The 14,335-nt window shown below is 37.6% G+C and overlaps 2 protein-coding genes across 3 annotated transcripts; both read left to right on the top strand.

Moving 5' to 3' along the window:
• The first annotated feature begins 2,210 nt into the window (after positions 1 to 2,210).
• LOC109009138 (probable LRR receptor-like serine/threonine-protein kinase At4g31250) lies at positions 2,211 to 5,856 on the top strand. The gene is made up of 3 exons (XM_018989509.2): positions 2,211 to 2,886; positions 4,122 to 4,709; positions 5,062 to 5,856. Exons 1-3 carry the CDS (start codon positions 2,211 to 2,213, stop codon positions 5,730 to 5,732), a joined length of 1,935 nt encoding a protein of 644 aa, XP_018845054.1. The 3' UTR covers positions 5,733 to 5,856.
• A 2,039-nt stretch (positions 5,857 to 7,895) lies between these two features.
• On the top strand, positions 7,896 to 12,539 carry LOC108988723 (U-box domain-containing protein 52-like). 2 transcript variants are annotated; one of them, XM_018962058.2, is made up of 10 exons: positions 7,896 to 8,426; positions 8,568 to 8,674; positions 9,026 to 9,147; positions 9,516 to 9,727; positions 9,841 to 9,904; positions 10,144 to 10,456; positions 10,564 to 10,668; positions 10,754 to 11,182; positions 11,289 to 12,047; positions 12,198 to 12,539. In XM_018962058.2, exons 1-10 carry the CDS (start codon positions 8,225 to 8,227, stop codon positions 12,252 to 12,254), a joined length of 2,370 nt encoding a protein of 789 aa, XP_018817603.1. In that variant the 5' UTR covers positions 7,896 to 8,224; the 3' UTR covers positions 12,255 to 12,539. The 2 variants fall into 2 exon arrangements, with proteins under 2 accessions (XP_018817603.1, XP_018817602.1); XM_018962057.2 differs by having other exon boundaries at positions 9,513 to 9,727; positions 12,198 to 12,512.
• The last annotated feature ends 1,796 nt before the right edge of the window (positions 12,540 to 14,335 follow it).

Genomic DNA, 14,335 nt, shown 5'->3' with positions numbered 1-14,335 from the left:
TCAAACTCCAAGAGCAGTGGCAAGAGCAATACAAGATCTGGGTAGCAGATCACGTGCTGGAGTTGTAGCAAGTCGGGTCACATAAAGAAAGACTGCAGGAATCAAGAAAGTGTCGAGGATAATGATGTGGATGTAGTGGATGAAGAAATACATGATACTCTAATTCTTGCAACACAGTCTGACTAATGATTGGGTGTTGGATTCAGGGGCTTCGTTCCATAACACTTCACATCGAAAGATTATGCAGAATTATGTTGTTGGTAATTTTGGGAAGATGTATGCGATTGATGGAGAGGCACTGGATGTAGGAGTGGGTGATGTGTGCATCACACTTCCAAACAGGGGCGTGTGGACTTAGCAAGTCAGACATGTTCTAGATCTGAAGAAAAATCTTATCTCTGTAAGACAGCTTGATGACAGTGGTTATGCAGTAGCGTTATCTAGATGAGTTTGAAAGATCACTAAATGTGCGCTGGTCTTGGCACATGATAAGAGATTTAATTCTTTATATTTAACATCATGGTCCAGTGATATGTAAAAAAATACAGGATTGCAAAAAAACAGACTTGATCGTGTGAAACAAATAAGGAAGCAAAAGGGAGTCAGTTTTGTCGTTCCTCATGTAAGCATGGGGAAGTTGGCTAATGTTGTCAAGGTCGATTTGAGATCGGATATTCCTAGTGCAGTGAGAGTCCTAGTGCAGTGAGAGTTGTGAGTCGCTCAGTTGATGTGTTGACTAAGGACGATGCACGTGAGAAACTGAAGTCGAGCTAGACTTCAGTGCGTCTTCTAACTTGAAGATAAGAGCTGTGAGTTGTAGAGGTGATAGGGCTTGGCTAGAAACAATGGATGGCATGTGGAGAACCAATCTCCAAGTGTGAGATTGTTAGGTTGTAAGTGGAGCCTGGTTCGTGAGCAGAAAAGGGAGCAACCCATGAGTTCGCTCGACTGTCGAACGATAGTGGGTTCGAGCAAAACACAAACCTTAGTGTGCGCTTAAGCTATGATCGACAAACTGCTCGAGTCAATGTTCATTGGTTGTTCACTCGAGGCGCACTCGAGCAAATGACGTAATTTTTTGCCTATTAGGATTTCCAGCACCGCTTACTATAAATACGTTATATTTTGACTTCTTTGTAACGATTTTCAGCAGTTTTCAGAGTGAACAAGAGTAAAGTGTGAGTGCATATTAGGTGAGAGAACAAAAATCCTAGAAAGAATGAGTTGAGATTGAGTGATTGTAATCTCCTTTGGATTAATAAGATTTATGCAGCTTTATGGACGTAAGCAAGTTGTCGAACTACGTAAATTGTGTGTTGTGTGTTTTTTATCGTTGTTGCTTTAATTTGTTTGCCATCAATGGTGTATGTTTTTCACAACAGGTATAACATAAAAGCCCAATCCAAGATTGATCATTTCAAGGAAGCAAGGAAGAGAACTAGCTAAGGTCTGTTTTGGATAGAAAAATCCTCTCAACTCACATTGTCTCATCTTAATATTCAATTACCATAAACACAAATACAAACACTTTTCAATTTCAAATATTTAATTTTTTTAATTTAATCATTACAACTTTTTCAAACTTTTAAATAAAATATAAAAAATAATTTAATTTTTTAAATTTTAAAATAAAAATAATATTTTAACTTTAATATATCTGTATTCAACTTTTTTTCTCTTATTTTTCAAAATCCTATAAAATATTTAATTCAAATTATTTTATTACTATTTATAACTCATTTCATTTCACTGTAAATCAACTTTTCCATTATAATGTCGTGCACTAAAGTTCTATGATTAGAGCATTCCTGGGGCAAGTCCATGTGAAGTTGACCGAGTAACGCCGCTGATAGATATTGGGCATAATCGCCATTTTCATTTGGACGGCAGAGGCATTCACCGCTCGTAAACAAGAAAAAAAACAATAAAATCAACTTTTCCAGCACACACCATGCAAGCTTGAAAATAATAAACAGACGTCGTAAAGGGGAATGAATTCCAACATCAATGACAACACTCTCAAATCAAAGGCCGGCCTTGGATCAATGGCTCTGCCTTGTTTGGAAAGGACTTCGTCAATTTCACCCTGGCCCTACCATTTGTCCCCTGCCACTCATTCCCGACTTTTTAAGTTCTCGTTCTTCACCATCATCTCTCCTTCATTTTTTCATGCTCGCTCAAGCCATCTTCTTCCGAAGCTTTTGACCATAATGGCTCATAACGAAGTACGTTGGCTTATCGTGGTGCTCACATTGGCATATGTCGTGGCGGTGGCACTGTCGGTCGGCGACGGCAGTGATCGTGACGCTGAAGTCCTTCTCAAGTTCAAGAGTTCCTTGTCGTCTAAAGACCCCGCCGCGCTAAACAACTGGAACAAATCGATCGATCTGTGCAGGGAAAAGGGGAGTAATAATTGGGCTGGCTTGATATGTAATAAAGGTGTCTTTTCCGGACTACGGCTCGAGAACATGAGTCTTACGGGCATCATCGACGTAGACTCGCTGGCGGAATTACCAACTTTGCGGAGCTTAAGCTTTATGAACAACAGCTTCGACGGCCCCATGCCTAAAGTAAGCAAACTTGGTGCATTGAAGAATTTGTATCTGTCTCTCAACAGATTCTCGGGTGAAATTCCGGATGATGCTTTTGAAGGCATGCGTTCTCTGAGAAGAGTTCATTTGGCACGAAACGCATTCAGGGGTAAAATTCCGGAGTCCCTCGCTGCACTGCCTAGGCTTGAGGAGCTGAGCCTCGAGGGCAACCGATTTGAGGGAAAGATACCGGATTTTCGACCAGACGAATGGAGAGTGTTCAATCTAGCAGACAACCAGCTTAAGGGTCACATACCAAAAGGTTTAAGCCAGATGAATTCGAGTTCCTTTGTGGGTAAGTTATTCATCATCATGAACCACTTGATTTTTTTTATACGGAAGTTAATTATCAACAAATTATGGTTTTTAATATCCACTCTTCGATATTAGCTATTGTTATGGAGCAATTCATTAACAGTACTATATATAATGCTTACTTGTTTAGAAGAAAAAAATAAAAATAAAAAAAATAAAAAAGAAGGAAAGAAAGAAAAAGCTATTGTTATGGAGCCATGTACTCGAGCCTAGAATTTGTCCAATTGTCGGGGGACATTGCATTAGCATAGTTTTGGATCTGCCACAATTTGTTTGCTCATATATATCTAGATATGCTCTATATATAATACAGGCTGGATTATAGATACGAAAGATCTTGGTCCATTTTCTTCCTTCATTTTAATCACATGACTGGTTGATATCTAAAATTGATCTAATTCCCACGTTCTTCTGTAAACAATTTAGAGCTGTTTAATTCGTCTGATTTTCTTGATAATACCTTATTTTTCCTTCTTCTTCTTCTTCTTCTTCTTCTTTTTTTTAAGCTCTTAGAACTCAAATTTTCACACTACCATATTGCACCATATGAATCGAAGGCTAGGAATTTTGATATAGGCTTTAGCATTCTTGGTATTTTTTTCCCAGTGTAATAAGAAGTTATTTTTTTGCACTCATATATATATATATATATATATTATATGGGTTATGCTACTCATCATCCTATATCAAGTACACACCTGCATACATATTTTAATTTTTTTTCTTTATTTCTTATTTTATTCTTATTAAACTAATTGAATTATTTTACTTATCATCTATACATAACATACTTATTATGAAAAAAATAAAATAAAAGAAATGCGGCACTGTGTAATGTACAAGATATTTTTATTTCTAAAATGCACGATTTCTAATCTCTTTAATTATTTCATTTCGTACTTCAATCAAGAAAACCAATTAACTAAAAACGTACAACCCAATTATATTTTTTCTTGATCCTAGAAAAACAAATGATATCCTTTGGATGATCTGATCAACAAGGGATTCGTTAAAATTGACTAACTTTGATTTGCTTCTTTAACAATATCGTGAATTCCAAACACATTATTCATAAATGGCGTGCACGTTGATACCCATATTGAAAAAGAAAATGTCATCTGACTAATTAAACTCCTTTTTCTTCATTTATTTATTTGATTTTTCTATGCCCGAACACCTTTTTTTTTTCTTCTCAGTAATTTGTTTTTTGAGCAGGGAATAAAGACCTATGCGGACAGCCTCTGGGCCCATGCAAGGCCTCTAAGAACCACTACATCGTAATAATCATCGTCTTAGCTATCGCAGTGGTCGCATTAGCCACCTTAGGTGCATTTTCCTTCATACGTAGCCGTCGAGCCCAAACATCCCAATATGGAAAGGCCCAAGCCTACAAGAACTTTGGTGCCTACGATGTCGGCCGGAAAGAAGCCGAATCAGCCGAGCTCCCTGCTGATCAGGACAAAAAGGGTGAACTAGGAAAGTTGTTCTTTGTGAGAAACGACAGAGACAGAGAGAGGTTTGATTTACAGGATCTACTTACAGCCCCTGCTGAAGTGTTGGGGAGTGGAAGTTTTGGGTGTGCTTACAAGGCTGTTCTTTTAAGTGGACCTGCAATGGTTGTAAAGAGGTTTAGGCAAATGAACAAGATGGGAAAGGAAGAGTTTCATGCGCACATGACAAGGCTTGGAAGTCTCTCACATCCTAATGTGCTTCCGCCTGTGGCCTTCCACTATTCCAAGGAAGAGAAGCTCTTGATTTCCGACTTTGTCGAAAACGGCAGCCTCGCTAGTCATCTCCATGCAGGTACGTTTGTTTTCTTTTTCTGTTAATGTGAATGAATACTCGGCCTGTTCTTTTTCTAAAATCCAATATGGACCAATAATCTAAAATCATCTAAAATATAACATACTGGATAGGATGATCGAAAATGATAAAATTTAAGATGAAAAACATAATTTATCGACCAGATTCATCCCAAGAAAACATGAAGCTCAGACATGATGCTGTACTTTAAGTAACAAAAAGTACTGGATGGAAAAGTGAATTCAGGACTGCATATATAGGATAGCAAGTGTCTGCCCCGATTTTATCCTAAATGGTCTCATTGTTGCTGGCTTTTACTAAAACTTTCGTTTTGGATTTTCTTATTTTCCAGAAATACGTGCTCCAGGGCAGCTAAGGCTTGACTGGCTAACTCGCCTAAGGATCATCAAAGGAGTAGCCAGGGGCTTAGCTTACCTCCACAAAGAATTCCCTGCCCCGATTAGCCTACCCCACGGTCACCTAAAATCATCCAATGTGCTGTTAGACTGCACGTTCAGGCCCCTCCTCTCCGAATTTGCTCTTGTCCCAGTGATCAGCAAAGAGTACGCACAACAGTACATGGCTGCCTACAAGTCTCCAGAGTTCACACAACTTGACCGTGAAGATAGAAAGACCGACGTGTGGTGCCTAGGGATACTCATCCTTGAAGTGTTGACGGGAAAATTTCCTGCAAACTATCAAAAACATGGTAAGGGAGAGAACAAGGATTTGGCAATGTGGGTGAACTCGGTTGTCAGGGAAGAGTGGACTGGTGAGGTGTTTGATGTTGACATGAAAGGAACCAAAAACTGCGAGGAAGAAATGCTAAAGCTGTTGAAGATTGGAATGTGTTGTTGTGAATGGAACGTTGTGAGGAGGTGGGAGTTGAGGGAAGCTCTCGAGAAGATAGAAGAGTTGAAGGAGAGGGACAGTGAGGATGACTGCAATTCTTCCTATGGCAGTGAAGGAGATATGTACTCTTCTAGAGCGATGACTGAGGAAGACTTCTACTTTCTCACTTGAGTATATTATTGTCGATGAGTTAAGGCCGTACGTGAGCATTGAAGTTTGTTTGGAGAATCTGATCATTATTTTTCCATTAACTATTATGTCCCACAATTTTAATTTTTTTGTAATATATCTCCAATAATGATGTGAGGAGTAAATTAAAAAGTATCTATCTATCAATTGCAATTTGTAAATCATGTGCTGAGATATGAACTTATCAGTTATCATTTATTTTCAATAGTGAGTTTTGCCGGTACGTGTATGGAGAAAATTATTGGGGAATTAATTCAGGCTAATCGATGGTCCATTTCATAATTTATTCTCAGTTATTTTATTCTTAAACATACTATTTATATTATTTAAATAATAAAATTTACCTCAAATTTATGTATTTGGAGTATCTTTATTGTTGTAAAGATTTTCTACCGTGTTCTGGTCTGTTGTATGTGAGCATTGTTTAAAGCTTTAGACCCAATCTTGACCTTTTAATTATAGTTGATCACGGGCATATGTAATCTATTCTCAACTCAATCTTTCGGCTGATTGTTAGCTCTTTGTTAGCTTTAGCTTGTTATCAACCCAATCTTGGTCACATCTCCAGATTTGTTATTCCAGCTTCCATTCACTTCATCATTAACATCATTTTCGTTATCCAATCGACAATCAATTAACGAATATGAAGGCTACAATCCAATTTTAAACTCAAAAGTCAATATTTCAAAATTTTTTACATTAAATTTGAGGAAATGTTAAAAATAATATCAAATCAAATTATTGATTTGATAATTATGAAAGCATATCAAATCATCTAGTTTAATTTTCATAATTGTCAAATCAAAAAGACCTGATTTTCATTATAATGAAAATATTTATCTTTCTTATCTCTATATATAATCTTCCTATAAATAGGAGACAATATTTTATATTAAATTACAATTTAGAATAACAAAAATATAACCCCACCAACCTTTTCTCTCATTGTCTCTTAAATCAATATTATATTTTATTTTTTTATCGATAGAATTTGATTTGTTAACACGTTATTCATAGTGAGACCTAGCTATTATAATTTAAAAAAAAAATTAAAATATCAATAATTTTTTAGGATGAATTACATTTTGTTCCCTTAAGCTTTTATTCATTTCACAATGTATCTCTGAAACTAATAATTATATCAAAATTGACCTTTAAACTTTCAAAACTTCTCAATCCCCCCCTTCTATCTATCAGTAACATAAAATCTAATAAAAATTCACTGTAAAAATATAATTTTCATCTAATTTGCTATCATTGACCATATAAAAAATAAAATAATATATGTTATCAATTAATAATAAATCATTAATCATTAACCATATATAAAATTATTTTATACCTAAGTTGCAAGTAAGTATGAATAATCTATGTATATTGCAAGTAATATTTTATATATATATTATTTTATATTTTATATGGTCAATGATAATAAATTAAATGAAAATTACATCTTTACAATGAATGTTATGCACATGAACAATACGTACATTGAATTTCCGTTAAATTTAATGCTGTTGATAGACAGAATGGGGGATTTAGAAGTTTTGCAAGTTCGAGGGTTTACTTTGATACAATTATTAGTTTCGGAAACACATTGTGAATTGTGTAAAAATTTGAAGCGGCAAAGTTTTTAATAAACTCGTTCATAAACTCATCTCAACTCATCGTTATAACTTTTTTAAATTTTAATATAAAATATAGTAAATAATTTAATTTTTTTAAATTTTTAAATAATATTTTAATTCAACTCAATTTAATTCAATTTAACGTCTAGACGCAACCTAAAACACAACGGAAAAGAGCATCGACATTTTTTACCTCCGTTTTACAAGGCGTTGTCTATGTTTTGAACATAAGTTATAACACTACGACGAATTGACGGATATTGACTGTGGAGATGCCCTGAGCTGGACGACACCTGGGATTTTTGCTGAGTGATAAAAGAAGCGGAGGGGTCAACGCGTATAACACGCCGGTGATGATGCTCTCTTTCATGCGCGCGACTGATTCAACTCACAGAGAGACCGGGGGGGCGGGGGGGTTGTGGAGGAAATTTTTGTGGATTGTCTGGTTTGAAACATTCAAATTAGCTAAAAGCATCCACCTTCTAATTTAAGTAGATCGAGGAGCCGGAATATAGACATGCATAGAGTTGGTCAGGTGCTTTCTGCCGAGAAGAGCAAACCTGCCAGGTATCTAAGCCTATCTCCCTCTTGGCCTACAACAACTAGGGGGGAGATCGAGCAGATCGGATCGAGAAAAAGAGAACCCATTTTGTAATCGCACATAACAAAATCTTAGTTCTCTGATGCTCTCGAGAACTTCTAGTGACAAAAAACATAAAGCAGTTCTCTGATGATCTCTTAGTTCTAGCGAAAAACGCAGGTTTTACAGCATATATAAAAGATCGAATATAAATCGACTTTTCATTTCGAGATTTTTCGATCCCCCCGGTCCCTTGGACAGAGAAGATGTGGTTGGCAAGAAATAATGGGGAAAAAAAATCAGGAAGAGGGAGCGGGATGGTGGCAGTGGCAATAGACAAAGACAGGGGCAGCCAAAATGCGCTCAAATGGGCTATTGACAATCTCCTCCAGAAGGGCCAGACCGCCGTTCTCATCCATGTCAAGGTCAAATCGTCCTCCTTTCCCAACTCAGCTCTTCCTTCCCCAAGTGAGTATATCCTTCTTGCAGGTGTTCTCTTTTCGGGTCTTGACACGACGAGTCTCATCTGGATTAATATATACCTCAATATCTCTTCCTTCCTCACAAGCATGGCCGCAAAGATTCATAAATTTTTGGATACATTTACAGGGCTAAGATATGATATTGGTGACGAGTGTTCACTGGTATGCAAAGACCCTGATAAACAAACCAGGGAAATATTCCTTCCTTTTCGTTGTTTCTGCACACGTAAAGATGTAAGTGATTAGGGATCCGATCAATTTAATTTGCTTCTGCTTTGTCAGACATTGCGTGCGAACAAGCAGGATGACGAATTACACTAATTTCTGTCAAAATTACTTAACGTCATTTTTTCATATTCTTTAGGAATTCTATTGTTAAACTAATTATTTTATATTAAAAAAATGAATACAATCAATCACATTAATATAATACGTAAAAAAAAATATAAAAATGAGCGCACATAGAATTTTTATTTGTATATATCTTAACTTACGTATATGAAAATCTTCCTGGACATTTTACATGCATGCTTTACATTTAGCAGCGGAAATTCGTACTTCTAACTTTATTCTTGTCGATATCAGATACGCTCCAAAGATATCGTGCTAGAAGGCACAGATGTATCGAAAGCTTTAATTGAATACGTTAATCACTGTGCTATTGAGAATTTGGTTTTGGGTTCCGCTGCAAAACCTGGTTTTTTTAGGTATGCAACTCTCTTTTTAATTACGGCCTGCCTGCACCACCAATTAAAATCTAGAATTTTGTTACATGTAATCACTTTTACATTCTCTTTACGAAATTACTGCGGCACAGCTAGCGTTCTTTTATACGAGTTCACAAGTAAAATCTAGAAACCAATGATGCGAGTTCTCTTTTTATTAATGTTTCAACAAGAGTGGTTAACGTACAGAAATACAAAAAAAGATGCATGCATGCCCATGAATAGGGGAGCATTATTATATATATACATGCACCAAACTATCCAAGTGTACGTACGATTAATCAATGAAGATTCAAATCATGTCTCTAACATTCTACGTACGTAACCTCAAAAATGTTTCTTCTCAGAAGATTCAAGACAACAGATGTTCCAGGCAATGTATCAAAAGGAGTACCAGATTTTTGTAATGTATACGTTATAGCCAAAGGAAAGATTAGTTCCATGAAATCTGCCTCACGTGCTGCACCAGTGTTCTCGTTACGTGGCAGTCTTCTTAATCAAGGTAGCATCAAATCAGATACAGCGGAGCCACAGTTAATCGACTTTGCTGCTACTGTGAAAGGTTTTAATTCTTATTTAATTTCAAGCATATTAATGTTGTTAAATATTATTTGCTTTTTTTATGATCTGCCACTTATCATTTAATTAAATAAGTAATTGATTATCCTCTTTCAGGAGCTGAAAGACTACAATCTGAGCTACCGCGTAGATCATTGCATGATGAGACAGATTTAATAAGGTGACCGATCGTAAAAGATCAGAACTAATTAAAAAAGATGAATGCTAGATCGAGAAAATAAAGTATTATATTATTAAGACGTGGGGTGTATCATTTGTATATAACATTGATGTGTTGAATGTAATTTAATGTTACTAGTACTTTTGAAGATAAACGTAGTCGTTTTATAGCAAGTATATATACGAATTATGAGAAAGACATGATAAACTAATGTATATAGCTGATCTCATTGGAAGCAGGTCGCCATTACCCAGAAAAGGCTTAAACTGGAAATCATACGGAGAACTCCCTCTGCTCGATGCCGATATATCTTTTGTTAGCTCCGGGAGGCCTAGCATTGACCGCGTATTTCATTATGATCACATGAACGAGATAGGGCACCGCACCCCCTCGCGATTGTCACATATCTCAGAAAGAGACATGATCAACCCGAGCTTTGAACCACTGTATTTCGGACGGAAGTCAGTGGATATTGCTAGCCCTCCTCCTGAATCTTTAGCATTCTCATCAGAAAGTGATCAAGATAGACTTTCGGGCGAATTGCAGTCAACGGTAAGAACATCGCGGTGTAGTCAGTTCATTGATTTGGATGGTATCATTGATACAAGAAATTGGAAAAATTAGTTGCAAGATGACAATCTTGAATGGAAAAAATACAGGAAGGGGCACTGGAGGATGAAATGAGGAGGCTAAAGTTAGAACTCAAGCAAACAATGGAGATGTACAGTACTGCCTGCAAAGAAGCACTCACAGCAAAACAAATGGTACGTGAAAATAAATATGATTTATGATCCCTATTAATCTCACAACGTGGAGCCTCTAATATGTATTGATCATCTGTATTAACAGGCAGTAGAGCTTCAGCGCTGGAAATTAGAGGAGGTGAGGAGATTGGAAGATGCACAATTGGCTGAGGAAGCTGCGTTAGCGACTGTAGAAAAGGAGAAGGCCAAGTCCAGAGCCGCCATTGAGGCTGCTGAGGCAGCCAAGAGGATAGCAGAACTAGAGGCACAAAAGAGAATCAATGCAGAAATGAAAGCATTGAGAGAAACAGAAGAGAAGAGAAAGGCATTTGATGCTTTAGCACATTCGGATGGTCGATGTAGGAGGTATACAATCGATGAAATCGAAGTTGCCACGGAATTCTTTAGAGTATCTCGCAAGATTGGGGAAGGGGGTTATGGGCCTGTATATAAATGTTATTTGGACCATACACCTGTTGCGATTAAGGTTCTTCGTCCAGATGCAGCTCAAGGAAGGTCACAATTTCAACAAGAGGTACGTACGTCTTAAACAAAACTGATTTAATTAGTTCTACACAAGCATCAAATCTTGAAAATCCAACCAATAATTGGTTAATACTTGCTCATTATCCCATTCACAGGTAGAGGTATTGAGTTGCATACGACATCCCAACATGGTTCTTCTCCTAGGAGCCTGCCCAGAGTATGGTTGTTTGGTCTATGAATACATGGCTAATGGGAGTCTGGAGGACCGCCTCTTCTGCCGGGGTAACACTCGACCTCTTTCTTGGCAGAAAAGGTTTAAAATTGCGGCCGAAGTAGCTACTGGCCTGTTGTTCCTCCACCAGGCAAAACCAGAGCCATTGGTGCACCGTGACCTGAAACCGGCCAACATCTTGCTCGACAGCAACTATGTCAGCAAGATTAGTGATGTTGGCTTGGCCAGGCTAGTACCCCCATCTGTGGCTGACAATATGACACAATATCGCATGACATCCACAGCAGGCACATTCTGCTATATAGATCCAGAATATCAGCAAACAGGCATGCTTGGAGTGAAGTCTGATATATACTCCATTGGAATCATGTTTCTACAAATGATTACAGCCAAGCCACCCATGGGCTTGACTCACCTTGTAGAGAGGGCTATTGAAACGGGAACTTTTTCTGAGATGTTGGATCCATTGGTTCTTGATTGGCCAGCTGAAGAGGCTATGTGCTTCGCTAAGTTGGCACTCAAGTGTGCGGAGTTAAGACGGAAAGACAGACCAGATCTTTGCAAGGACATCTTGCCAGAACTTAATAGATTGAGAGTACTTGCTGAAGAAACCATGTACCCCACTCCAATGAATGGCAGTCCAGGCTCCTCACCCGACCGAAGCCAAGTTAGCCTGCAACTAGTAAGTTTGACAATGCATATACTCAACCCGTTTCTCATTGATTGCAAAACCATCTTAATTTCATAATTATCATTTCCTGTAATGATTGTTTAGTAATTTCTCCTTCCGAATGAAAAACTTAAATAGAAATATATAAATTGACTTTTGCAGGAGGGGGATCTTCCACACACACAATCTGGAGAGAGCTCCAGGACTCCTTCTCTATGATGGGCAATAAAGATCAAGTTCTAAGAAACAAATTAACTGGTTTAAAAGGATCGTGACCAAGAGAGAAAAAAAAATTGTAAATTTTGTAGGTAAAACTTGATGTTCGTAGTTCAAGGCCGTGTTAGCAAACTTTGCCAACTTGCATATCGAATGAATCATAATATTGTTAATTTTCATGATTAACGTATACACACACTCACAGTACTTCTGTACATTAATGCTTCTAGTTCCAAATCTTATAAAACAAAATTCTATAAAGCCAAGTGCTCTGCATGTAACACCAAATTTTAAGACTTGCGCGCGCAAAAGAGGGCCGGCCGAAAGACCAGCGTGTAAAAAACCCGGCCATGCACCGCCATATTTAAGGTCGCTCATAAATCTCACATGTCGTGATGGAATGGTGCATGTCTATGAAAAATGTTATGTATTTTCCAAGTTAAAAAATAAAAGGAATCGCCATGTATTTTTAGATTTAATAAAGTATTTCCAAATAAGTAGTCAATTAACCAAATAAAAATATTAATGTTAGAATGCACAGCGGAAAAAGTACCTCAAGCTCAGCTTAAAGAATTGCTCCACAAGTTTTTCCAGATTGATAAACTCCAAGCGTTTCCTTTTAGTGGCGAAAGTGTACTACTTAGTATGGAACTAGAGTAACACTTAACAAATCCACAGCCTAAATATTTTATCAAGAAATAACAAAAAGAGAGAGTCTTTTTCTATTTTTTAGATGGTGCCAAAAATACAATTGAGGAGGACTATATATGCACGGCTGGCCTTAAAGGCCAGCCTTCAATTGTGTCATGGAACGGCAGTAACGCATGGCTTTAAACCATGTGTTACAAGTAACACATGGCTCGTTACAAGCAGGAGGGGGTCAGCCCCACGTGGGCGCCCCTCCATCTAATATCTCCCACTTGCACACAGTGGGCATGACCCCAGGTCAGTATCTCTCTAATGTTCTCAATCTTGTTCATACAAATAAATAGGCCGTGCGACCACCAAGCACATCTGTAGAAAGGAGGGAGTACATACACCAAATCTCTCCCAGAGAAGACCAGCATAGTAACATCCCTAACGTGTCTGGTCATGTCCTAGACTTATTCGATCGCATCAAGATCAAGCATTTTCGAACCCTCTTGAGTTTAAAAAACTCAGAACAATGCTTGACTACCTCCAAATATTTCAATGTGTTCACAACCTTTAGCCGCTATCGAGATGTAGCATCATTTGTATGACGTCAGCAAACACTATCGAAGATACGATATTGAATAGTCTTCCCTTTACACTCATATCACTCAATTTTGGTAGAACTGCTTTCCCAACAATGCCTCTTTAGACCGTATCAATCATGGCCATAGACAGCATGCCAAAGTAGCAAACATCACAACCTCCATCTCATGACATAGTTAAAAATAAAAGACATTTTTTAAGAAATGAGACTCACACAGTGAGAAAGAGGGAAACATTTTACTCACTTACTCATATGGTCGTATAAGCACATATAGTATGAAACACATGCTACGGTGGATTTCTCTTTCTCAAAGAGCATATGTCTATATCAACACCGTACATATCTCAGTCTAGCAGCTCCTTAAGCGTCTAACCCGAATTCCTCAATTTGCACGTCTCCAAGGCGTCAAAGAGGAACTCGCATCTGGCTTACTACAGGCTACATGGATGGTGGGGTAACCCATGCATAGTCCTATCAATGGACCTCATCTTAGCTCCCACTAAGGCGACATAACTTTGTGTCAACCAACTTATCCCTTTGGACAAGTATCTAGGGACACAATGTCTCATCTCTACTCGCTATTTAAGCGCTAGAGGCGATCGCTCGTGTGAGTGAGCCGATCTAAGTCTGTTGACATATCTTGTGTGTGTATTAAAAACAATACGATAAAGACAAGAACTGAATCATATTGTATTAATATCCCAAAGGAAATGTTACATCTTTATGTCATTTGAAACAAAAATTACATTTATAGTCTACGCAGTCCTAGATTCCTAACATGAGCCTCAAAGACATCTCTTGCTATAGGTTTCGTTAAGGGATCAGCAACCATGCGACTCGTAGAAAG

This window comes from Juglans regia, chromosome 8 (assembly GCF_001411555.2).
Source record: "Juglans regia cultivar Chandler chromosome 8, Walnut 2.0, whole genome shotgun sequence".
In the NCBI taxonomy this organism is placed as follows: Eukaryota; Viridiplantae; Streptophyta; class Magnoliopsida; order Fagales; family Juglandaceae; genus Juglans; species Juglans regia.
The sequence above is the reverse complement of the archived record's forward strand: the minus strand, read 5'-3'. Positions and strand labels throughout refer to the sequence as shown.

Excerpts from the sequence above, each read along its gene's own strand:
- LOC109009138 (XM_018989509.2), top strand. The coding sequence starts at position 2,211 with ATGGCTCATAACGAAGTACGTTGGCTTATCGTGGTGCTCACATTGGCA. Across the intron at positions 2,887-4,121 it reads GAATTCGAGTTCCTTTGTGG|GGAATAAAGACCTATGCGGA; the intron begins GTAAGTTATTCA and ends TTTTTTGAGCAG. Across the intron at positions 4,710-5,061 it reads CGCTAGTCATCTCCATGCAG|AAATACGTGCTCCAGGGCAG; the intron begins GTACGTTTGTTT and ends CTTATTTTCCAG.
- LOC108988723 (XM_018962057.2), top strand. The coding sequence starts at position 8,225 with ATGTGGTTGGCAAGAAATAATGGGGAAAAAAAATCAGGAAGAGGGAGC. Across the intron at positions 8,427-8,567 it reads CTCAGCTCTTCCTTCCCCAA|GGCTAAGATATGATATTGGT; the intron begins GTGAGTATATCC and ends ATACATTTACAG. Across the intron at positions 11,183-11,288 it reads GGTCACAATTTCAACAAGAG|GTAGAGGTATTGAGTTGCAT; the intron begins GTACGTACGTCT and ends TCCCATTCACAG.